This window comes from Adelges cooleyi, unplaced genomic scaffold, assembly GCF_023614345.1.
Source record: "Adelges cooleyi isolate 19-005CV unplaced genomic scaffold, UGA_ACOO_1.1 ACOO_flye_CR_arks_rails_tigmint_CR_PRNA_2, whole genome shotgun sequence".
Lineage (NCBI taxonomy): Eukaryota > Metazoa > Arthropoda > Insecta > Hemiptera > Adelgidae > Adelges > Adelges cooleyi.
In genome coordinates this window covers 8864590-8890943 of record NW_026095860.1, presented here as the reverse complement: position 1 = coordinate 8890943, position 26354 = coordinate 8864590, and the positions used below count along the sequence as shown (strand labels likewise).

The 26354-nt window shown below is 29.5% G+C and overlaps 2 protein-coding genes across 2 annotated transcripts; both read right to left on the bottom strand.

The window, feature by feature from the left end:
- Positions 1 to 11676: 11676 nt before the first annotated feature.
- LOC126833558 (maltase 2-like) lies at positions 11677 to 16764 on the bottom strand. The gene is made up of 10 exons (XM_050564975.1): positions 16473 to 16764; positions 14904 to 15083; positions 14675 to 14829; positions 14009 to 14137; positions 13703 to 13947; positions 12931 to 13129; positions 12602 to 12857; positions 12308 to 12500; positions 11953 to 12096; positions 11677 to 11855 (listed from the first exon to the last, which is right to left on the bottom strand). Exons 1-10 carry the CDS (start codon positions 16651 to 16653, stop codon positions 11768 to 11770), a joined length of 1770 nt encoding a protein of 589 aa, XP_050420932.1. The 5' UTR covers positions 16654 to 16764; the 3' UTR covers positions 11677 to 11767.
- Positions 16765 to 18493: 1729 nt separating this feature from the next.
- On the bottom strand, positions 18494 to 22194 carry LOC126833496 (maltase 2-like). The gene is made up of 10 exons (XM_050564874.1): positions 21906 to 22194; positions 21313 to 21492; positions 20797 to 20951; positions 20323 to 20451; positions 19965 to 20206; positions 19590 to 19788; positions 19271 to 19526; positions 18994 to 19186; positions 18751 to 18894; positions 18494 to 18668 (listed from the first exon to the last, which is right to left on the bottom strand). The coding sequence occupies exons 1-10, from the start codon at positions 22084 to 22086 to the stop codon at positions 18575 to 18577; spliced, it is 1773 nt and encodes a 590-aa protein (XP_050420831.1). The 5' UTR covers positions 22087 to 22194; the 3' UTR covers positions 18494 to 18574.
- Between the last annotated feature and the right edge of the window lie 4160 nt (positions 22195 to 26354).

Sequence of the window (26354 nt, the reverse complement as noted above, 5' to 3'; positions counted from 1 at the left end):
TTCTAGTACATTATTCGTTAATTAACATTGAGAAATTTACGTTTCATTAACAGATCCACGTGATCGACACTATGGGAATTGGCGGTAAATATCCCAACGTAGAAGCTACACAGACAAAATTGAGTCTGGTCACATTTTTCCTGCGGTTTTCCCAATTGAATATAATAAAAAATCCGACTAAGTTTCTACGTTTCAACGGTAGACTTTCGCCGTTAATAGATTATTGCGGCAAAGCGTTATCGCCTGGAAGCAACTTAAGGTTGGCAAAACATAAAATAAGGCTAAAACTGTGAGATCGATTTTAAAATTAATTTTTGCCGATTTTCTATAAATTTATTTTAACGTTATTATTTTTATGGGAGCTTTTAAACTGAAAAAAAAAATACCCTCTTGATAATGTAATTTTTGGAACAAGCAAACCCTAGAAATCATACGAATTCATCTTGTTCACGTGGCGTATATTCCAGGTTAATATGTCACATTCGACCCGATAAACAAGAGGTAAGTTCAGCATTGTCGATTTTGAAACTAGGAGAAACTTTACGTGGATTGCGTTTAACGAACCCCGTCGTTACTTCGATCGTTCACCCGAACATACAAGTGGAAAAATTGCAGGCAAACATACAGATGCGATGCGGTCCGTGAATAGGTTCCTTAGTGGGAAAATGTTTCATTTTTTTTTAATGTACCTATTTTTATGTTGTTATTCTTAATAATCTACGAGAATTGAAAAACAAACTTAACACGAGAAGCAGCATTGCCGATTAATAGCATTGAGTAAGGATTTTTTGTAAAAAAACAAATCGTTTTGCTGTAAATTTGACTTTTCCGACCCAAGGTGTTTTTTCTTGGTTCGCATCGCCCAAGTATACTTATCGCGTGTAATTACAATGAAATTTATTGACATTTAATAATAATACAGAAAACCGTAAGTGATTTAAAAACAGAACTGACCATGGCTAGGATGCTCGACGAACTGATGGAAAACAGCGACGAGCAAGCCGCTCCCGGTGATAATTTGATGTTGGATAATGCTTACGTCTTAAAGGCCATGGCGGAACGATTTTTTTTGAAAAATAGTCCCCTGCCGGTTGAGTTGTGGAGAAACACTCCTACTACCGTTTTGTTGTCCGTATTCAAGGAACAATACGACTATCTGTAATAATCACGTGTCGTACATTTATAATAACTCTTAAATTGTCAGTAATACGGAAATCATGATCATCGCTATAATTGTGTTCATAAAGGTCGCAAAATATTTCGGATAAAAAGCAACGATGGCGTTACCCTACGATGACAGAACCGCCGTACGAGGAACCATTTGAAAGGAAATTCAGCAACATGAATCACTTTGTGCACAAAGTAAGTAACGTACGCGTCCATAGTAGCCATTGGGCAAACTTAATAATTAAGATACATATTGAAAACAGGTGGCCGATCTTTATGAATCTGTGCAAAATGCTCTGAATGATGGGACATACCAAGAGTTCGAGTTACAGCTGGTAGAATCATTCAAAAACACAAATAAAAATGATTTCGAGAAATATAGAATTATGAAAATCGCTCTCGAGTACGCCCAAGGGTAAGGTTAATATTATAATCATTGATAGAGAATTACTTTCATATTTTTAATGAACATTATTATTAATATATCATTACTACTTAATATATACTCACCGTAGCGGCTTTAAAATGTTCGTGGATGAACTAATAAGAAATCACCAATCCATGAAACAAATTTACCGAGGAATCGCATATGAGAGAGGTGAACATAATTGATTTAATAAAATGTTTTGTAGCAAAATGTCCTCAACTAATAGATTGTACTTGTCAATTGTATAGAAATGCGTTATTCGTCTCGCGAAAATTATGCAAATGAAGGATCTGTTATAATCATAGGAGAGAACGAAAAAAACTTGTTAAAACAAATGGATTTGGTCGTGGACACCATTATGAAACAAAAACCCGGGCTGTTGCGATTGAAAAAATTGCTCGACTCGTTACTTGTAAAGGTTATGGTTTTTAAAAACGAACTCGACGTCAAATTTCGAGTAAAATCATACAAAAACGTCGAGTTGTGCTGTTGATAATGTATCATGTTTGTTTTATTTAAAATGTCTAGGATTATATCAACAATATGACCGGATTGCCTAATAAAAAAACCCACAAACCATTGGCCCTATTGTCAAAAGAATCATGAAATATGCCGAGATAAAAAATACCATGACTATTACTAATACAGTAGTATTAGCACATAATTGAACAATAGAAATGATAATTAAAATACATTTGTTTGTGTTAAATAACATTTGTATATAATGACAACCTATAGATTCACAACAATATGTTCCTGGCCAATAAGTTTGTGTTCAAATAACAAGTTAAATGCAGATTGTTGTGACCGTTTTTATTTTTTAATTAATAATAATTATTCTATAATATCATGTTGCTTCGAAAAGATTTGGTCTTGGTCGAATGTAGATAGATAATATAGTTGCATAACTATAATCTTCAAGTTATGTATAATTTTATTTATAATATGATAATATTACCCCTTAGCTGGAACACTAATATCTTTCACCGGTAAACGTATAAATCGGAGCATACTAGTTGCGTCTCGAGGCCAGATAAGTCTTAAAAGTATGAACAAACTGCGGCCAAATTACCTCTAAATTGTAATCCAGATCTTATCGTAACACAAAAAGGCCTTCACTAAATGCCACATGTTCTATTGATAAGTACTTAAAAATTATTTCAAGTACAGAAATGTATTTAAATCATGGATCCGAATAAAGCTCTGGATAAATTTCACCTTTTATTCTCAAACTAAAAAAAATTACTTTATTTTTACAACCGGACAATCATTAAAAACACATTCAAACAAATTTTAAAAACCAAATTTGATATAGTATTTAGTTCCAAAGAAATAATTGGTTATAAATTTAGCTATCAAAAAGAATTTAATGACAACAAAGAGATATGACAGTACACAACAATGAACTGTAGGTTGTAGTCTCTTTTAAAAGTTGGTTAACTTTCAATCAGTTAGATTATTAAAAATTGGAAGTGTCAATAAACAATTTGTATAGGGTAAAACCCTCTTAAATTTAAATGGGACGCAACTAGTATTATCAAATATTTTTTTATTTTTCGGACTTATTTTTATAAGATGTACCTGAGCCTGGGACGCAAACTTGTGAATTGTAAATTAACCTTTCTTAGTTACGATAAGGATTTGGACGAAATACGTAGTTTCACAGACATAACTAGTATATGCGTGTGCAAGGGTGTGAACATAATGTAACTTAATAGAAATAATAAATTATTGATTCAAACGATAATACACACTCGGTGATTCTACAATGCAATATTGTATCGATTTTGAAATATTACGAAAACTTGCATGGCATATAAACAGTCACAGCAGGAGTTGGCAACGCTATATATTATTAGACTCCTTTTCTAAAAATCACAATCATAATATAGGTTCGTTACTGTAAAAAAACACAAGTTGAAGGAGGATTCTCAATAGTCCCTTATATTTTTTTTGTATTTTTTTATTGCCTATGAATACTCCAGAACTTAACTATAAACATATAACAAGAAGACCAATATGTTTTGATGTCAATGAAAATTATTTCGTATTTACATTTACTAATTAATAATGTCTTTGATGAAATGTTAAGATAGAACGTTTTTTTAAAAATTGTTTTATCCAATTTCATTTTTAATTGTCTTTAATAAAATAGTTGTTGAATAAAAAATAGTAATATAAGTAATACGCGTACGTTTTTTTAAACAGTTAAATGACTCAAATACATTATTATTTAAACAAACAAGTATTATTTAAATTAATGCATCGCCATGTTTGATATTTTGCAAACTTCCCTTTTTCTTCTAAGTAGAATTAAACGCGAGAAAACAGTTTATCCCATTTTTAAGGGAAATTAAATTTTTTAAGTTAAGTTTTGTTTTGAAATTCTCTTTTTAGTATCCTAATAATATCATCTAACTTGGTAAGCGTAATTTATCATAGTTACAAAACAGGATAGGCTACTGGGCATTGGTGTTTTGGTGTTTTTGCCTACTAAAATATTATTTTAACTGGGTAACTTTGGTTTTGAAAAGTATTACTTGGACACTGTAACGTAAAAAAATGCATTTTATTAATTCTAATATTATGGAGGGAAAATGTCATCCCGGATGATTGAATTTGATTTTGATTGATTTTAGAATTCATTAAATGTTTGTATATATTATTATTTAAATTTTTTTTCGCGGTTAAATCTTTTTAGTGAGTCATAAAGCTAATAAAAAAAAATATGTATATATATGTATAAATTCACGGTCCCCTCACCTCTAAACGTATGCCAAGGGTGAACATGGCTATTGTACCACACGTCTTACTTTGGGCGACGGCAATGACGGTGGCAGCTAAAACCCCAACACCGGCGACTTTGTTTTTAAGCCCTCGCGCCGTTCCCGGACCATTATGGTTGCTACACAGTTTTAATAATCACAATCGCAATGGTAATCCGTTGTCGACAAAAGATTCATTTGGGGGTTCGATGGGGATTACAATAATGGGAAAGGGCCCACGTTTGTGGCGGCAATGAGTTAAATTATTGTTGACTTTTCCGAAGATGTTATCATCACACCCCGTCGAATATTAATCGCGTTCGATCGTTTTAACCAATACATTATACTATATTGTTTTAATAATATTATGTTGGTTGAAACGATCAAACACGCAGAGCGATAACAATTATTTGAATTATATGTTATTGAAAAATATCATCTTACTTTTAATATAAGGGCTAACTTATTTTGACTAGGATTATTATCCTATTGGAACAAACTTTTTTCTGGTCATTTGGAACAATTGTAACCAATTATTTCTTTATCAGCGTTATCGTATTAGACTGCGAATAAATACCATAGATAATCGGAGAATTTATTAAAAATTGAAAGATGTGTTCATAGATTATATCAATTATCAGCGAAATGAAGAATCCATTTCAATAATAACTAACAATTAATGTACACATAAATTAAATTAGGAAAAAAATTAAGTAATATTTAGTTGTAACAGACTTGGTTAAATCCCTGTTATTTTCATAAACGACTTTTTTTTATTAAAATGTATTCTCTGGTTTAAGCTTATGTAAAAAATGTAAATATAATTTTTTAATTTTTTATTCCAAAAATTATCTAACTAGATACTTCTTCAAATCAATTTATTCGTAATTAAAAATGTATAATGCGAAATCAATGGAAAGTGATTTTGTGGATCGAGTATAAATTTTAAAATATTTTCCAATGCCTTTAAACAGTTGATTCACCCAAATATATCAATCTAGAAATCGACTACGGGCCGTAGTCTGCGGTCTAAGTGTAATTTCCCCCTTTTATAGAGTTTTCCTAATAAAAAGTTTAAAAGTAAAAAGGCCTACTTATATAGCTTTCATAGACGATTTGTGATCTATAAAGTTGCTACGCGAAAATCTGCACACTTGTCATGTGTGGTTTAGATGGTAATGTTAGAAATATAATTAATCATCTATTAATCGCTCGAAATAATATTTGTCTGTCGCTTCTTGACCAATTTTATAATCAATATACCCTGATTTATGCTACAAAATATAAAATTATTATTATTATTATTATGAGTAATACAATTCATTTCTTTAGGATATTTTCTTTTCATCGGATAGGTGATCTACTTTATGAGTGAAGTCAATTTAAATTTACTAGATGTTCTATGTAGAAATAATTTCAAATTTGATTTATTTTGTGTTTGTGTTTACTTGTGGAACGGTATAAAGTAGTATTTTTCTTATTCTGTTTTAACTGAAATAAATACATTTATACCACTACATAGTAAAAGTTGGCAAAAGGGAACGAGCCCTTTATTCTTTCCTTCCTGTTTCCTTCCTTATCCCATTCGAACAGTGTGTGTCTCTTGTTAAGACCCTTCTGCAAATGTCAGTACCAGCAATAGGCAAAATTGTAATATTTTCGTTTGGCTACGCTGGGATATGATTTCTTTTCCCCCACTATCTTCTACTTGATATCTTTTCTTATTCGTTAAATTATGTTTTCATAGACATTAAATACATAAACGCACAAACTTGCACTACCGACTAAAACATATTTAATATTATAGTAGAGTATTAGATTCTATGTAATATTATAGTAAAACATAATATTATACAACAGACCATTCATCTTCTCTTAGTAATAAATAGTTTATTGTTTTTTATCATGCGAACACGTGTCTATATGGTAGTATGGGCGCTTGTTGTATTTTCATAGCTTACGTGTGAACCTCTAATACGGTTAACGAAACATGGTTTTGTCACCCCTTTAGTTTTGACCCCACGGGATATTATTAGACGGTACATTTTTGTTTTTATTGCAATCGAAATAAACAAGTAGTGACATGGTGATTGATCGTCGTGTGGATCGGTTCTTCTTGAATTTGATTAAAAAGTAACATTTTTTTATTAGTGCACCTAAATATTATTATGTTAAGCCCAAGAACAGTTGGTAAAAAAAAAATATAACACGATAATATACAACAAAAAAACGAGCGAACTGTTTTGTTTCTGCTTCAAATTAAGATTATTCGAAAAATTGGCTATACCGAACTGCTAAATATGGGCATGATCGTATAATAACATATCTCATTATACTGGGAAAGCGTTCATCACTTTAATTGTATGCAATTCAACCGCCAAATATTTACTGTGACTATTTTTGAACGATCAACCATCAATATATTAAACACATTTTTAAAATTTTTAATTACATTTGTATTAATTATTACCAATATATTAGTATTATAAATAGGGGAATTTCAAAAATATAAAAACGTGTGGCTAAATCATTTGTTTTAGTAAAAATTTTATTTTTTTTTAATATTGTACCAAAAGCCATTTTATTTAGTGTTTTTTGATATAAATTAATACACTAACTTCGGTGTTAGGAAATAATTAATTAAAAATAATTATTAGAACGCATTGGTAATTAAATATTACCGATTTCGTTTATTTTCTACTCCAACATTATATTAAACGGTCCAGATCAACACGCCCGGTCGCCGGGTACTTACAATAATAATTTTTTACGTGGTATTTATTAAAGTTTTTTTTTTAGAAAAGTTTATAACTTTTATCATTTTTGTCAATGGCACCATGTTTTATTCCCGATTATATTTTTTATTGACAAAACCAAACGAGCAATAAAGTTTGATTAATGGTTAATCATTTTTTTTTAAATATGTTAAATTGTCAACTTTTAATACTAGAATAAAAACACTTTTATTTTCTAAAAATAATAAATGAGGTTATACAGGGTGATCCATATAACGTTAGACGTACATATTCTCGGAAAATAACTACAATTAAGTAGTTTTAAAATATTGTCATTTATGCTCTTGCACAATATTATAAAGTTACCAAATATCTATTAACTTGTGAAAATTAAATGATAACGTATATTATAATCAATTAACTTTTTTAATTAATAATAATTTGATGAAAATGTTGGCTGGTTGATGATCAGTTATGAATGAAGTAGTAATTACTTTTGAAGTTAAAAATTTAGGACGAGAGCGGTTGATTAACGCTCGCAAATAAAAATAATACCACACTTTATACTATTTCTTAAATTTTTCAACATAAACAATTTTAAAGTATTTACCCATAATTGGATTATAATCCTTACAGTCCTGTGACTACCCTACGTGTTGACTCTTTTTTTGAAAATTCAATAGTTTTATAAAAAATATTATGTAGCGTTTTAAGTAATTATGCATGTAGCGAAATGGTTTGAGAGTTGAGACCGTAAGTATATCATTGATGTCGATTGTTTTCTAATCTTATCGGATTCTACCGTTGGCCAAACACAAACTAATCGTTTTACTAAGCAAAAATATATTCTTATACATATCTTGTTAGCGACAGAAAGGGGTTTGACAACATAAACGACCCTCGTCTCAGAAGGGTCGTAAATTATTGATAAATTAATAATAAACAACGGTGTGTGGCGGCGGCATGGCAATGGGTACTAGCCAAATCACATACACGCACAACAGCAAACCTTGTGAAAGTTCTCTAATCGATATTTGAAATTTATAACCCCTCGGTCGCGATAATTTTTTTATTAATTTTTTTTTCGATGCAAAAGTCTTTTTTTATTTTTATTATTGTGATTATTATTCATCCGGCGGGGCACACACAAGTCACACCGCCGGATGACAAAGGGCTGTGGACACGCGCCTTTAAACCGTTTAACGGGACGCCGGTGGAGTCAATGACTCGGAATCAAGTGCGCCGCCAGCAATAAATAATAATATCTGCTGTTCTCGCACAACCTTTGAATCCCACCCACAAACCTTATGGGCACTGGGCTGGGGTTTGCACGTTTGTATGTGTGTGTGTGTGTGTAGGGGCGGACAGATAGCAAATAAACAACTCCGTCTCCGGAACTACAGGATGAGATGAGAATATTATGTGCATTTTTTCCCCCTTCTGTACAACATTCAATTCGATAGAGCCACGAGTGCACACCGCAAACCTTCCGAGGGAGGATGACAACTGGGGTCACTGATTTTGAAAAGATCACTAACGAGCCAATATGTCGCATTATCGATAGTCGTACATATGTATTATATGTATATATTGATATTATATTTATATCGCTTAAGATCAGCATTACGAATCGCCTTATTAAAATCCATTACTTAATTGGGTGAGTTGTTATTTGACATTGTGGTATAGTGTTTGTTCTCGGCTTTCATCGGTATAATTTTATTGGAATTTGTTTTTATTTCGAAAAAAATCGTACAAATTGACCGCCTAAAATGTGTTTTCAGCAAGGATGGAAGTATTTGATCAAGAACCGTTACTCGTCGTTAGTATAAGAATAATGGTCCCGAATTTCGTTAACTACACTGTATGATATTGTATTGTTATATTAAGACGGTCAATGAGTATTATTGTTATAATACGAAAATATCGGTAGGTATTAAAAATAAATATCATTTTCCAGCTCATAGTTTATCAACTAAATTAATGTGGAATTTTTTTTTAATTTTAATTTCATCCAATGGTGAATTTATACATTTAATGGGTAGCTTTATAATGTAACTTTAAAAAGACAAACGGTAACCTATATATTTGATTCGCATATTTAAAGTGGAATGTACGGTTTATAGATGGATTTCAGCTGTATTTGTTGTGTACATAGAAAATAATAAATGAGTTTTATATTATGTTGATTTTGAAAATAAGGGAATTTGAACGCAAAGGGTGGGACGATCAAAGAAAACAGGCAATGTGTATGCTTACATTGGGGTTGCTTAAGGATAATAGTTGTGTTTATGACAGGTATGCGCTTCTCCCTCTCCCCCATCGAAAACATACACAGCTTCCACTTCAGATCACCGCACCATCTCAACTCATCAGACATACAACTCCGGTACAGACGAGCGTACGCTAGGTATATTTATATTTTACAATTTGGACCAATGTCTTTTACACAGGTGGCTTCATATCAGAGATAATTTTGAGATATATCAGATTACATATAATATATTTGAATATGAAATACATAGAAATATTATATGGTTCGGTTAACACATAAGATATGTTATAATTTGTGAGTAAAAAGACAATAGTATAAAATTGTCATTCTTATTGTATTGTAAAATTATATTTCTAGTATTAAAAACCTGACACATAGTTATGATTATGTTAATAATAGTTTTATGTGTTATTTATAAGTCATAGGTATGAGTGATAAAACATCACGTTCATCCCAGTGTAAGTTTTTTAACATTTTAACATTGTTTTTTGGTCATAGTTGTTAATAATTGAATACTTTTACAGCATTTATTTAATTATATTATTTTAAAGTAACACATTAATTGATCAATCAAATTTTCAGATCCGATGTTCTAAAACTACACATAGAAAAAAACAATTATAAACTGATTCCTTGATTTTTTTTAAATTTGAACTGTAGATTTAAACATTTATATATAAAGACCCCGCCCCCCTCAACAAACTTAAAACCATTTTAAGCTTTCCGCACTATACAGCGTCATTTCTGTATAATTCCTGATCTGTATAGACTTGCTACACGAATAAACCATTTTAGTAGTTAAGTGATCGTAGGTCCAGACACAAAAAGTATTATAATATAGTTGAAATATTGACTAAATATAAATAATAGTTAACAGAATCAATTTATTGTTTACATTTTTAGCTGAGACTTTTTTAGAGCATCTTATTTAACGAGTCTGGTGTATACTTTCAATGAGCATGCACAGAAATTATATTTAAAATCTATGGTTAATATTTTTTATCAGACAACCAGAGATTCTATTTAATACATTTGTTGATACAGAAATCGTTGTAAAGTTCATTTCATTATTACTAGTATTCTTTTATTAAAGTTTTACTTTATATTTTAGTTTTTGTTAATGTATAAAATACAAATTAAACTATAAAACTAAATTTGTAACCTTTGACACTTAGAACAAAAAAATAATGCTGTAAATATTAGTAACAGAATGGAGAAGGTTGACTGTCGGCGGACTTAAGTGAAAGTGATCCAGATAAGTAAGGTCGTAGATAAAAACGCAGTACTGTGTAAACTAGTACAAAACTTAAATTACAACTATATTATTTTAATCGTACTATATTTCATATAGGCTTTTCCGGTGGTTCCAAACCATTGATGGATTTGTAGAACAATTTCTAGTGAAACGATCACAATTTTTTTTTCAGGGTCCTCTAAATTATACCTGCAAAGCTTATACCCAGCACTAGGCAAACCTAATATTTAAATAGGTATTCGTGTGTAGCAATTATGTTTGGAAAGCCGAACCCTTGAAGTATGTGTAAGAATGAATTTTTTCGGGAGAACTGTTTTCCCGTTCGATGTATAATAAAATATTTGGTTTAGCGTTATCCTGTCACACACACACACAAACAATTTCGGAGTTAACCGATAATTATTGTACTTAGGGTGGGTCGGCCACTCTACGGACCACGACCACGGCAGCTCCCTTTTTTTTCTTCTATACATGGTGGTGGTACACTGCTCTTACCCCGAACACGCCCAAAGAACCAGTGAAACTTTATACAATACAGATTACACGTCACAGTTATGCCCATGGTATATTAAGACGGTGACGTAACTACTTATTATGTACAATTTATTTTTTTGTTCATCTCCACGAAAATCCTAACGGTTTTCACAAATAATATAATGCATAAACTATTTGGGATCGCAATACCTACAGTGTATTTTAGCCCAAGACACGTCGTTTAAACGTCTGAGGCAGGGTTGAAAATCCAATAATAATATATAAATCTATGATTTATACTGTAAATCGCAAAACCGTCGGTTACATTAGTTGTATATGTATTGCTCACATAAAAACATACCAGTTTGTAAAATGTATTCAGCACACTTTTTGAGTTTTATCATCTAAGTTTCTTCCAATTATTGTAGTCGCGACCAGTCTTGGCTGTTAAATCCCATTTCTTTTTACAAATTTAAAGTATAAGAAAACGATTTTGGTCATGGATGTTATTGTAGTAGTTGACTAAAGAAGAAAATTATCTTTGGCAATCTCAAAAAAAAAAAAAAAAATGCAAACAATTATAAAAGGCTTAAATGTATTAAAAACATGTGTGACTTAAAACAATAATGTGTACAGTTATCCTAATTAAATCTAATTTTGTCCTGTTAATCAATAATTATCTTCGTTAATTCGAGATGTAGTTAGTACGAGTGCTGTTTTAGGTCTCATCGTGATGTATTCAGAGTGTAATAGATTTCTAGAAACAAGTGTAAAAGCAATATTATGTTAGTTCAAAATTGTAAAAAAAAAATAATCATAAAGTATCATTTTAGTATTATAGAATTTGTTTTTACCCTGTGACGTAACCAGAGTTAATACTTGATATTTTGACTTTCAAAATGTCCGGCAACGTGTTTCTAGCGTTCAGTAAATTTATAGTTTCCATTTCACTACCAAGATTAATAATGACAAAGTACGTTGGATGATCATAATAACTCCTAAAATGTAAAGTAAGTTTTATTTACTTATATTTACTAAAGATAAATTAAAAATAATTTTTTTAATAATATATATATATATATATATATATATTTTTTTTTTTTATATTTCATACGTGAACAAATAAAAATATTTTTCGGATAAATTGCCTACTCAAACTTTTAAAAATGCTAGTGTAAAAGCCCTTTAACAGGGAAATTTGTTACCAACCTTGAAAAGCCGAACACCCATTTTGAGAACGCATACACATGTAAATCTCCTCGAACAAACGTAGGGCTCTGTCTTAACCGAGCAAGCTGCTTGTATGTCTTTAAATGACTCTTAAATTTAGTTTGTGCCATCATATTATCTCGCCAGTATCTGGGATTAATGGGTAGCCAAACTTTTGATCCATTAGAAAAGCCTGTTGACATTTAAATAAATTATAAATATGTACTTATAATTATTGTATAATTTCTCTGGAAAATCTCATAATCGTCTCTAGCTTTACACTATTATGTCTACCTGCATTTATGGAATCGTCCCAGGGAAATGGACTCCTTGCTGGATCTCTACTAAATTTCTCATAACGTCTGGGCCCAACGTTTAATCCAGCAGTATCAATTGTTTGATCCCATCGAACGTAAGTGTCTTCTACGCCAAGTTCGTCGGCATAGTACGTGACCGCGGTACCTGGCAAAAGCAGTTGTATCATATGAAGTCCGTCCACAAGCATTGGATCTAGTCTCGACGCTATTCTACTGTTATCGTGATTTCCTAGCTGTGTGATCATAATGAAATAACTTATTTTGAATTCGATACTGTTTATCATAAATAAAAGCATATTAACGTACCACCCAGTTTGGCCACATGCCTTCGGGCATGTTGCGTATCCAAGATACGACCACATCTCTTAAGTCGTGCGCGTTGGACTGATGGTTAAACTTCCCAATAAATTGGAAGTTAAACGGGAAGTGCGCGGCCGGTGCAGATGGAGTACCGTAGTACATCATAGTTTTGTCAAATGGCGAGTAACATTCCACCATGATGAACCTACGGGAATAAACGAAATTATATTTAAGACTACCTATTTATTAAGCACTTCAATAAGAGTGATTTTTTTAAAAATCTTAAGGTAACGTTGAATTTGACAATTTATTAGTATGGTTTTTTTTAGTGGTTTATTACTCGTATATTTTGTATTGCTGGTTAATTTTTTGCTTGTTACACCATCACCGCGTTTTTCGTTAATTTTTAACCATAACATAGCTACTTCGTAGAGCAAGAACACCCGTTATTAAAAGGAAAGATGATGACATTTCGGAGGCATCTTATATATGTGGCTTAATATGAGGGTAACGTTAAAAAAAAAAAATTGTTTAATTTTTCAATACAGCAATAACTCTTGGCCTATATGAAGTATTTTTAAAGACGGCTACGGCATTCCCTCCAAAATGTCATCATCTTTCGATTTTATTCTAAATATTTTTACTCTAAATCACAAAACCGAGTAAAACGCATTTTTCCTAGTCTAGTTTTACACTAGGAAATTGAGCGCATAACGTTATCTGAAACGTTAAGTTGAAAATATAATAACTATTATTTCATAAAAAATGTACTGTTTACTTAGTGAACGGTTCTTGTTTAATTTCAGCATATTTTTCCAAATACTCTCGCCAGACACGGACCATATCGTATGTTTCTGGTTGATCGAGCGTATGAATGTGATTCAGCGAATCGTAATCAGTGTCTTCGTAATCCGGTTTGCCGGACTTTGGTTCATCGAGCAAGTCTTCTCTTTCGAATAAATAGTTAGTGGCATCGAATCGGAATCCATCTACACCGCGACCAAGCCAGAACGACAATGTATTCTAAAAACCAATGAAATCGTTCAAAACCCGACTTTTCACTTCCAAAGACATTATTTCAGACCTTTATATCTTCCACGACCGTTGGACACCTATAGTTCAAATCTGGTTGTTTTACAAGGAATTGATGGAGATAGTATTGTTGACGTTCCTCGTTCCATTCCCAGGCTGAGCCACTATTGAATACTGATAACTAAAAGATTTTTTTTATTAAACATTACATGTTAAACAGTATTCGCATTTTTTATTGCGAAGTCCATTCACAGTATAGCTTTATAAGAATGTCGAACGAATTAATTAGTTGCAATTTTGTAGTGTTTTTTTTTGAAAAAGTTTGTATTTATGTTCTAGTAGAATATTAGACAATGTTCAAATTTTTATCTTTTTTAATATTTGCTAGAGCTTTATCAACTTTTGAAACTAAATGATAACATATAGATTTGAATGAATTTTTAAATTGAGAAAAATTTACTGTAACGTTTTACTGGTCGATTACCAACTTTGAATAATTATGTTTAAAGTTATTAACGTTTAGAATAGGAGGTGGAGGGCGGTTGAGCGATGTAAGCAAATACAAATAACTCTACACACCACCCCTCCTCCCGTCTTAAATTTTAAACTTTGATAACTTTAAAACCATTTATTCAAAAATGGTTATCAGTCAATAAACATTTTTAGCAAATTATTCTTAATTAATTCTTATAATTTTAACTAATTAATATGGTGTTACCCAATTGTTAGGAGGGTGCCTCTCACCGTCTTTGATTACAGGGTCTTTCCAAACATAAAAATCTGTGAATGGCGCGATTTTCTTGACTGATTTAATGAACCATTCGTGTTCATCGCTCGTGTGATTTGGTACGAAATCCAAAATTACTTTTATCCCTAATAATTAATTAAAGCTGTTACAACAAAATCGGTAACACTAGTCATGTAACAGCGATGTTATAAATACTTACCAGCTTTATGGAACTCGATCAGTAAACGATCAAAGTCCGCCAGTGAGCCGTAAGATTTATCGATCTCTTTGTAGTTTGATATATCATAACCAAAATCTAGTTGCGGAGATTGGAATATTGGAGATAGCCAAATAGCACCAACTCCTAAATTTTTAAAGTAGTCTGTTTTTTGTGTCAATCCTGAAATTATTAATGGGTAGTATTAATTTATGTATAAATTTTAAATATCGGTCATGTTTTGATGTGATAATGATGAGTTATAAAATTGAAATCTAAAACGCTAAATAATCATTAAAATTACAATTTATAGGCATGTTTTAAAATTTTAAATAGTTATAAAAATATTTTTAATAAGTTAGATTTATTCGTTCAATACTAACTATGTGGACATATTTTCATTAAAAATGCATATTTTCAAGAATTAAAAATATTAGAATTTATAATTTTTTCTTATCTAAGATTTTAACGTTCATTTTCTAGTAAGTACACATATGTTAATATTTATTTATTTACTAATATTTGACAAAATCTCAATATAATTTATAGTATATTATATTTAAAATTATATGCATAATAATAAAATGTTATCAATGATAGACCAGAGCGCGACCTTACAGACAGCGTATCAGAGAGATAGATGGAGAGAGATTTTGATAGTAACGCTAGTCCTGAATTGGGGACCGTTTAGCTGATGAAGAAGAAGATAACAATGAAATAAAAAATGTTTGTCACGGTGAGTTGTAAAGTAAATTGAAGGAGAAAGAAGTACAAAAAATTGAGTAAAGTTTCTGGGCGACTGAGAAGAAATTCTGAAATCTTAGTATACAAAGAAATTAATCATTTTTTGTGTATAATATTATTTTGTTAATTACGTTAATATTATATTTTATTATTTGAACGTTAAGGGGATTGCATGCGGTTGGTTCTTAAGGAATTTTGTATAGGCAATATTTAAGAAAAAAGAGATTTTAATAAATTTCGATCATGTCAATTAATTTACCGGTTAATTTGTATTAGCATCATTTTAGTTAATATAACATACATTTGTTGTTCCATCGCATAGACTGAACTAGTAATCCGATAACTATCTGATTACTAGTTCATAAGTAATCTGAAAACATATTTGAGTTTGTCATGAAGCTTACTTATGATCGGTCAGGGTACTTTTTTGATACCTTATTCCTACTATGTATAAAACACGTATGAACATTATATAAAATTTCAAATTTAAAAATCAAAAATTGAAAAAAGTACCCTGACCGATCATAAGTAAACTTCATGGCAAATTAAAGTCTGTTTTTAGATTACTTATCGGATCACTGGTTCGGTCTGTGCAATGGAATAAAAATGATGTGTTTTGACTGAAAAAACCGACCGCATGCAATCCCCTTAATAATGTTGATATTTTATTTATACATAAATTTGCTAACTAAGTAGTTATTTATATTGGCCATAAATTGACTGACGATCAATTGTTTATGAACAATTTAACGTCATCTAAATTTTATATTAATGAGATTAGTTGAAGTTTGTTCATATATTCCAATATGACACAATCATAATACTCGCCAATTAAATCGCCAATCCCATCTCCATTACTGTCTTTGAATGATCTCACGTACACTTGATAAATGATACTTGTTTGCCACCAATCCGGAACGTATGTACTATTAAGACCTTTGCTAATTATCTCTGAATTTACAGAATAATAGGAAATTAAAAGTCCTAAGCATATAGTTGCTTTGATCATAGTGAATATTAAACAGTATTTTTAGTTATTAATTATTATACAGTTAATACAATTTTTTTAGAGTCTATAGAATTAATGAACTGCTATTGCGATATAAGCTTACTGAATATTAAAATATGTTTTTGAAGTATTTATACATTCTGGTTGAAATACAAACTACTCCAATAGCAGGTATTGTTTTTTAAGCAAAGATAATCTACTTTGAAGTGGTTTACGGCATTTCTCTTAAGTAAACTAATCACGCTACTTGACAATGTATGTTGACGTAATTGTTCGAAAACTGTTTTTTATTTTTAAATGTAAACTCTTTCTATAAAATTCCAATCCAAATAGTTTTTTTTTCTGATAGAAATTTGAGAATGAAAATGTATTTTCATGATAATTTGTATTATTAATATTATCATATAATAATATGGTTCTAGAACCAGAATAATACGTATGTAAGATTATTTAAAACAAAATACATGTCAAATAAGGAAGAAAATTATAAAGAAAAGCATACGTCTCGTGGAATGAAGCATTTTGTGATATTTATCAAATTACAAATAAACGAGGGTTGAAAAATATATAATTTTATCTGGAAAAGTATTAGGTAAAACAAAAATACAACCTCGTTTATAACCTTGATAGTCCTAATAGATAAAACTGAAGATGAAGACGTTATATAATATTTGTATGGCTGCAAGTGTAGCTGGAGATTATCTGGTAAAGCCGGTTTCGTTAATAAGAAAAGCTACTGCAGCAATATATTATTTAAATACTGTACATGTTAATTGAGTTGAAACTATTTTTTTTTTAGGATTATAAAACCAATCATTTTGAAAAAAGTTGAAGAATAAAATCGAAAATTTCGAGTATTCCCTAATTATGATACCAACTATCTAAAGTATTATAATCACATAAATATAATGTAAGTTGTAATAAGTAATTTAAGAAGTAAAATTCATTGAATAACATCTTAATATCTAATTTCAATTAAAATATACATACGACTTACACAATCTTATAGATCATAAATCATTGATACTGTTTATAAAATTTCATATGAGAACTTTATGATCTTTCCAGTAAAGACTCCTACCAATAAGAATGTAACTGCACAAAAATATAATTTTATCATGTTTTATTTACTTTACTGTTTAGAAGTATTTTACAAATTTAAAAAATATACATACAAATATACAAATACATATTTGGAAAAATATTGTACTAATTTTTTTTATTTTTCTATTATTTTTAAAAATAATATCTAAAAGTTAGAAGTAGTTCCAATGTTTAAGTAAAAGATAGAAATATAAAGTAATAGTATAAGCTACTACTTTACTAAATATTTTTAGTGTCAAGTTACTAATAAGTTAGTACAATGAACACTATACAAAATAAACAAATATATAGGTACTAAATAATATTAACCCTTTCTTTATTAGACTATTTTCTGTGACTGATTATAAATCGGTAATCCTATTGTACTAATTTATTCCAAACAACCGTTTTTATGTCCATTTTGATCTACTTCCATTGATATTTAAGTCCTTTACTCATTGTCCAAGACTTACTTTAAAGTATAATTTTTTACTTTAAAAATATTTTATTTAATAAGATAATAATAATGGCATTATTTAGACAAACGAAGTTTGAGCAGTCGCTACATTTTTGTTCTAATTATGTAATCAAATGGGCCGCAATAAAAACATATCCCTGACCTCACTATTCTGTTTTTCCACTGACCAATTCACTTATACATAATATCCATTATTACTGCTTCTTTAAAATATTAATTTCAAAAGAAGTACATCAATAATGAGAAAAAAACAAAGAGAAATAAAAAACTAAAACGATATGTGAAATAATATTATATAATTTAATATACTTTTATCGTATTAAGAACATATTAACCATAAGAACATATTATTATAGTTATTTAAAAATTATCAGCATCTTCATTATTTCTAGACGTGGTCAAGACGAGTGCAGCCTTTGGTCTTAAAATAATGTTTTCGGTTCGTACCAAATTTCTAAAAATGTATTTACAAACTCTATTAATATTATCGAATAAATAGCATAGATGTTTTTAATATGAGTTACTAATAAACTTACCCTGTGACAAGACCTGAGTTAACACTTGAAACTTTGACCTTTAAAATGTGTGGTAAAGTATATCTAGCATTTAAAAGATTAACTCTTTCCGTCTCACTACCCAAATTGATAACAACAAAGTATGTTGGATGGTCTAAATAACTCCTATAAAAGTAATATTAGATTTAAATTACAATCCTGAATCAGATGTAGAATATTTTTTTTATGACGACAACATCTGGTATAGTATAACACTAAACTTACCTTGAAAAACCAAGCACCCATTTTGATAAAATGAACACATTTAAGTCTCCGTACATTATTGCTGGGCTTTTTCTTAAACTCACCAATTGTTTGTAAGTTCTCAAGTGGCTCTTATATTTTGTTTGTTGTTTCATGTTTTCCCTCCAAAACTTAGGATTGATGGGAAGCCAAGGTTTTGGACCGTCGGAAAAACCTATTGAAAATGTATTAGGGTATTAGGCATTCACAAAAAATTATAATAGAAGTATTACAAATATTAATACACTTCTGTTTATACCTGCATTCAAGGAATCGTCCCATGGAAATGGACTCCTCTCTGGATCTCTACTAAACTTTTCATAACGTCTGGGCCCAACGTTCAATCCAGCATTATCAATTGTTTGATCCCATCTAATGTAAGTGTCCTCAATGCCAAGTTCGTCGGCGTTATAGGTGACTGTAGTACCTGGCAAAAGCATTTGTACCATATGAACTCCATCAACAAGCATTGGATCTAGTCTCGACGCTATTCTACTATTATCATGATTTCCAATCTAAAAGATAGTGGAAGGGTAAAGAAAATGGTTGACAAATAAACCAATATTGTAATTACTTACTACCCAGTTAGGCCATTTTCCACTAGGTATATTAGTTAGCCAAGACGCAATAACATTTCTCATTTGCTTAGCGTCCGATTGACGATTGAAATCTTTAATGAAAAAGAAATTAAATGGAAAATGCGCTCCTAGTGCTGTATCATTACCGTAGTATTGCATGGTTTTATCCACAGGAGAGTAACATTCTACCATAAACATTCTGAAACGTGTGTGAAAAACTTTTCATATATATTCGGAGGCTAATTGTTTCCCTTATTATAATTCTTATTGGTGAGAGTAGCAAAAATTCTTTTGAAAAAAGAATCCTTTTGATTTTAAACAATGATGTTTGTTTGTATATTTAATGTATGTGTTTATATAAATAATTGTCTTTGCCTGGTTGTATCGTTTTCGCTCTTCTTATAACTGTCTATAACTTCTCTCCATTGGTGAACCATTTCATACGTTTCCGGTTGATCTAAAGTATATATATGATTTAAAAAATCATAGTCTTTAGGTCCGCTTTCAGGATCACCAGACTCTGGTTCGTCGACTAAATCTGCTCTTTCAAATAAAGCGTTAACTGCGTCAAATCGGAAACCGTCCACACCACGGTCCAGCCAAAAGCGCAAAACGTTCTAAAAGAATGATTCTTTTAAATAACACAACATTTATAGATCATAAAACAACATTTTCAGATATCGTGTTAAAGTATTTTCTTGGAATGTATTATTGGAAAATATTATTTTTGTACCTTCATTTCTTCTACTAGCATTGGAGATCTATAATTAAAGTCTGGTTGTTCAACTAAGAACTGATGAAAATAATATTGGTTACGTTCTTCATTCCACTCCCATGCAGTACCACTGTTGAATACTGATAACTAAAACAATAATAGTAAATTTTAATTTTATTAATCCTTAATGATACTTATTTTTACAAATTATTTTGAGTTAATCAATAAACACTTATAAGTATGTACAATTAAGTTTTATAGAATGATGTTTTACTATACATTGTCTGGGTCGAAAATAAATAATACGAGATTCAATGAAACTTCAGGAAATTTCATAATTTCATGATGCAGTGTTTTATCATTGAATTGAATGTCTTTAAATAATTTGAAAAAATATACATAAATAACCATAGTTATAAGGGCGCTTAAGTGTGTTGATAAAAACAAATTGTTAATGTATGGGTAATAAAAAAAATTCATAATGTTTTTTACCCAATTATTAGGAGGTTTTCTTCCTTCTTTTGTGATAACTGGATCTTCCCAAACATAGTAGTCTGTGAATGGTGGAATTCTTTTCACGGATTTCAAAAACCATTCATGCAAATGGCTCGAGTGATTTGGCACAAAATCCAATAAAACTTTTATTCCTAAGATTACATTTCTTATATAGCTATAATAACACATAGTATTAATATTATGAAGAATAAATAAAAAAGTAAGCATTGGTATTCTGAAACTTGTGTAAGTATTAGGAATCATTAACTAAAAAACTGTTAATTATAGTTATTTAACTACGACCATACTAAAGTGGATGCAGATTTATTTGTATACTTTTTAGGAAACATTTAAATTTACTTTTTAATAAACAGCGTAATTTTAACACTTTGATCTGGCCTAAATTAAACTCAACAAGAATAATCTACTTATGTAAAGGTAACTAATTTATTTATTTACTTATTGTTTTATTAAATTAATACTTGTTATAGATACTAAAATAATTATGCTTACCGGCTTTATGATACGTATCAAGCAAGCGATCAAAATCTGCTAAAGTCCCATAGTCTTTATCAATTTGCCTATAATTTGATATGTCATAACCAAAGTCATACTGTGGTGATTCGAATATCGGAGAAAGCCAAATTGCACCAATACCTAAATCTTTTAAGTAGTCTACTTTTTGAGTAACTCCTAAAAAAATGTATTTAATTATATCACTTAAATTCTTTATAATTAAATTAATAGTTCACCGATACGACATCGCCTAACATTGATTATATTTTAAACTCTGTACATTTTTAATAAATTTTTGTATTAAATAAATAAACAATATGACCAAATAATACTATTAATAGATAAAAACAAACAAATACACCATTTTCATTTTGTCGAAGACCATCTCATATTGTAAGTTATGGCGATGCCGTATAATATATTTTTTAAACTACATAATAATTGGATGCACACACGCGTTCGATGTATCAAAAATAATTCATTGGTAGTTTAAAAAAAAAATTGAATTTGTTATCCTGTATATTTGTAAGTGATTTTTGTATGTGGCCTATTATATTAGAATAGAATATTGACCGCAGGTCAGTACAAACCGTTTAAATCACCAATGCCGTCACTGTTGGTATCTTTGAATGACCTCACATAAATCTGATAAATAATGCCGGTTTGCCACCAATCCAGTTCGTTTGTACTGTTGTAGGTCCTATAGATATTCTCGGAATATACAAAATTTTGGGTGAGTGTCAACCCAAAGTACAAAAAAATACGAATCATTTTAGTATAAAGTCATGCAATATAATATATTATATTATATCACACATGTTATAAGCGATAGAATTTTAATTGAAAACTGCTAAGTTTGTATAATAACGTAACTTTTTATACTCCTTTTCTGTCATCCCGATGTTTTTTTATACTAAAATCTTAAACCTAGCTTATTGTCAAATATAATTTATTACTGTAATAAAATAGTTTATAACAATTGTTTTAGGATTAAGTAGATAAGATAGTAAGATATTAGTTATTCTAATGTTTAACTGGAAAACGAAAACAGTCGTTTGGTGTTGTTGACAAAACGTCAGTTCTAATAAAAAAGACAATTAAATTGGATTACCAGATATAATTATATAACAGACAGAATTCTTTGTGTTGAAACCATCACTCCAGTTTTTTATTTTAATAAAGCACACAATTTTAATGCATTACCAACAAATTTTGTTGAAGAATACAATGAAATCGTTGACAATGGTCACTAAATTGAACTATGTCCAGAAACTACTAAGTTGTCACCTATCCATGAACGAAATCTCTTTTCATCATTTAACAGTGGTAAGTAGAGAAAGGGATATAACTTATAAGTATGTAATCCAGCAATATTTGTCTTAAACTATACTGCCGCATTACAAAGAAATGGTATACATACAATACCTTTAAAACTAGGTTTATTACAGATTATAGCCGAGTAATTTTTTTTTCTTTAACTAAAGAAGATACGGTTGCTTGAAAAAACAATATGTTTTTTGCACCACTCTGTATTTATTTTATATTTTTTTTTGCGGTTAATAAGGCGGAAGACGCAAAAATAAGAAAAATTCAGTCGTCATCCAATTAAGTAAACCGCTGTAGTTTTATTCAATATTATATAATCTATAATTCATACATTAATTGTTTCCCACTTAGTTTATTTAGCTATCTAGTTATAAATCATCTCTTTTAAATACTATATTTATTATATTCCATTTTTTTTATCTTGCATTTGTCTAGCATATATGTTTACTTAAAATTATAATGTTATATTTAAAATTGAAAAACTGATTTTTGCATATTTGTGAACATATATGGTACATGAACCTCAACTTTGTTATATTTTTTCTTATAATGGTTCATAACAATATTTAAAAAAAAATCTTGTATACCTTAATGATTTTTTATTATGCTCAATTGTATCTTATCAATTCATTATCTTTTAAATACTGTATAATAAAAATGTCTACAATTTAATAATAAACTATAAATGTTTCTTTTTAGGTTTTTAGTTAAAAAATTGCTCTAAAATGTGATTCTCGGTGGTTAATTTTTAAAACTTTTCCGGAGAAGAATCACTACACCCTCTTTTTATTGGGGGGTTTCCAACCTACCAGTAGGGCCCTTATAACGAGTTGAGCTTAATAGTCTATAGTTCTTAAATACGGTCCTTAGGATTATTCAAGATTTGTGTGATCGTGCGTTTAGCTATTGGTTCTAAATAAGAAATAAAAAAACATTTTATTAAAATGTATTTGACTGCACAAGTCAACACAAATTAATGCCTATGGGGATTTCACTATATAAGAAATCAAGATAAAGTTAATTTAACTACTTTTGATAATGTAATAATATTATATGCGTTTATAAATAAATATATAATCATATTGGATTTCTTTTAACATGTTTCACGTTCTAAGACGACTTTTGTAATTGCATGTGTGCAACATTTCGGCGAACGCCAGATGCCTAATTTTTTTTTAAATCTGAAGTGTACCATAATAATATAATGTAGATAGATAAAAAAACTGATGTCGTTAATTGAAACAGTAGTAACGTCAATCCTCTTTGATTTTTGTTCACTTTATTTGAATAATGTATACTTTATTCGTGAAATTATTCACAGTTTCCATCTATATTATATATATTGATCATAGCGAATTGTTGACAAGAAGAGGACATCAGCCTCAAAAAAACAGTAATGAATTTTACTTAGTTTTTATTGCGTATTGGGATGTAATGCTTCACTATCTAATATATACAACCAAACTATTTTCTAGCCAAAACATTTGTCTTTTTATACTTCTAAAAGATAATGTGACACTAATATATTTGTTGTACTGCTTATTCAGCGATACTTTTACCAGAATCTTATTGAAAGCCTCTAAAATTATTAATCAAATTATAACACATAATACATTAAAAAACATACAACAACCTAACCTAACCGAATTACGTAAATAATGTAGGAGCCGTTGCAAATTGCACACATTAGCTGTTAAGCTCATGTTAGAGTATTCAGTAATCCTACAAATGATTAATCCTGTAATAAGATTAGCCTTTGATAAATATTAAATGCAGATAAAGAATACATCTCAATGAAGATACAAACAAGTGCAAAACTATTGTACTTCTACTTTACACGAAGAGCAATTCAAATATCAAAATATAATTAATAAATGTTTTTAATAATTTGACAAAAACTTTAATCCTAGATATCATATTATTAATTATTATAATATTATTTATGAATTTCTACACAACATTTTTTAAAAACATCCAAATATTTTTATACTTTATTATAAAATAATTTGTACACTTTTACTATGGTAATTATAGTTAAATGGAATAAGGAAGTATTGGATATAAATAATAACAATACAATTTGTTGTCTATCTTCAATAGCCGCTTTACCATTCAAAATAAGGATTAATTTTATGATGTTTGATGTTATTAGTTGCGAGTTTCATCATTTACTAAATATAAGTTGATCAACCTACAAAATTCATTAATTCTGTATTTATTTTTTTTAAGAATAATAAATAAAATGTTGTAAACACGCTTACTAAAACAAAATAACAACTATTTTTATAAAATACAGATTATAAATATAATATACAAATGTTTGTTAGGGAAATCTGTACAACAAAAACAATTGTTGGCTATAGGGATTTCTTTATAATTATAATAATTTCTATTATCTAGAATAATTGTTTTAATACACATAACGTAATCATTTTCAGTCAAATCATAAGCGGTTGTGTCATGTCTCGTCAAACAACAAGACAATATTACACTTTGAATTTTCAAATGTAGGGCTTAATGTATGAGGGATCATTAAATACGATCTAGCACACTAATTTTTAAGTACTACATAACAGTCTTATAGAATTTTATAGATAAACTATCTTGTTTACACGTGTAAGACCTCTTGAATTAACGTGAACCGATTTGGCATTTTCACCATGTTATGTTTTGACGTTTTCATTGACGGATATTGTGGGCAGCTTGGTGTGATAAGCACTAGCTAGGTAGCTAAGTAATTATTTGTTTTTCACATTTTTTATCAGTTAACAGTACTTAGTGATGTATACAACAATTTTTTAATAACAACTTGATACAGGCTATCAAAAAAAATAAAATCAATATGCTACGTTTCTACGACGGGCTGTACGATATATGATTAAAACATAATAATTATGAAAACAAGTCTACCACAAAAATTGAATTATAGACTAATGGAGTATGTATTCAACTTTGAGAGTGACTTTGAAGCTGATGTTATAATATGATGACCAAACGAACACATAATCAATCTAAGATTCGATCTGTGATCAGATACAACCTTATCAATAACTAAAAAGATTTTCCTTTTTGAAAAGCTGTCTTCGGAAATCATATTCCTTAAAATGTCTGTTGTGTTTTTTTTATCGAAACAATAAAATAAATTTAGTCTATAGTTAAAAAAAAATATTTTATCAAACTTAATAACATAACAATAATTTCCCGAAGAGTTACTAAAAAGGTCAAATTCTCGTGGGACACTCATTCAGATCATTAATATGCATAATAGTTTGTAAACACTTTACTCTATAATCTTATACTCTATATACTTTGTATTAATTAAATATAAAAAAAATGAAATAAAACCCAGGGAAAAAACGTTATTAACAATTGTAATTGCGTTTTTTTAAATTAATATTAATCTTGCATACTTAATGTTTGTAATACCAGTATTAACTCCTTCAGTGACACACCCAACAACGTCTTTCGAGTGACGTACATAGTGAAGATAAGAAAATAAAGTCTAAGGTTACCGAATAAGCTCGTTGTAATTTAATTGTTATCTAAGTTCTTAATTGTATGTAAACATAAATATCAATAGTAGTTCTATGTTAGTAAGTACTAGAACAACAATTATGAAAGCGTTTTATGTAAATTCAGCTTTACTCGTTCTACTAAGAATCTGAGATTACAACATATTACCGTGTAAAACACAATAATGCTCACTAAAACAG

Bases quoted from the DNA above. Each gene is read 5' to 3' on its own strand.
- LOC126833558 (XM_050564975.1), bottom strand. From the start codon at position 16,653: ATGATCAAAGCAACTATATGCTTAGGACTTTTAATTTCCTATTATTCT. The intron at 13,948-14,008 runs GTCTGAAATAAT...ATTGGTTTTTAG, and splicing joins CGGTCGTGGAAGATATAAAG to AATACATTGTCGTTCTGGCT. The intron at 13,130-13,702 runs GTAAACAGTACA...TTATTCCCGTAG, and splicing joins AAACAAGAACCGTTCACTAA to GTTCATCATGGTGGAATGTT.
- LOC126833496 (XM_050564874.1), bottom strand. From the start codon at position 22,086: ATGATTCGTATTTTTTTGTACTTTGGGTTGACACTCACCCAAAATTTT. The intron at 20,207-20,322 runs GTACAAAAATAA...TCATTCTTTTAG, and splicing joins TGCTAGTAGAAGAAATGAAG to AACGTTTTGCGCTTTTGGCT. The intron at 19,187-19,270 runs GTATAAACAGAA...CATTTTCAATAG, and splicing joins GGACGATTCCTTGAATGCAG to GTTTTTCCGACGGTCCAAAA.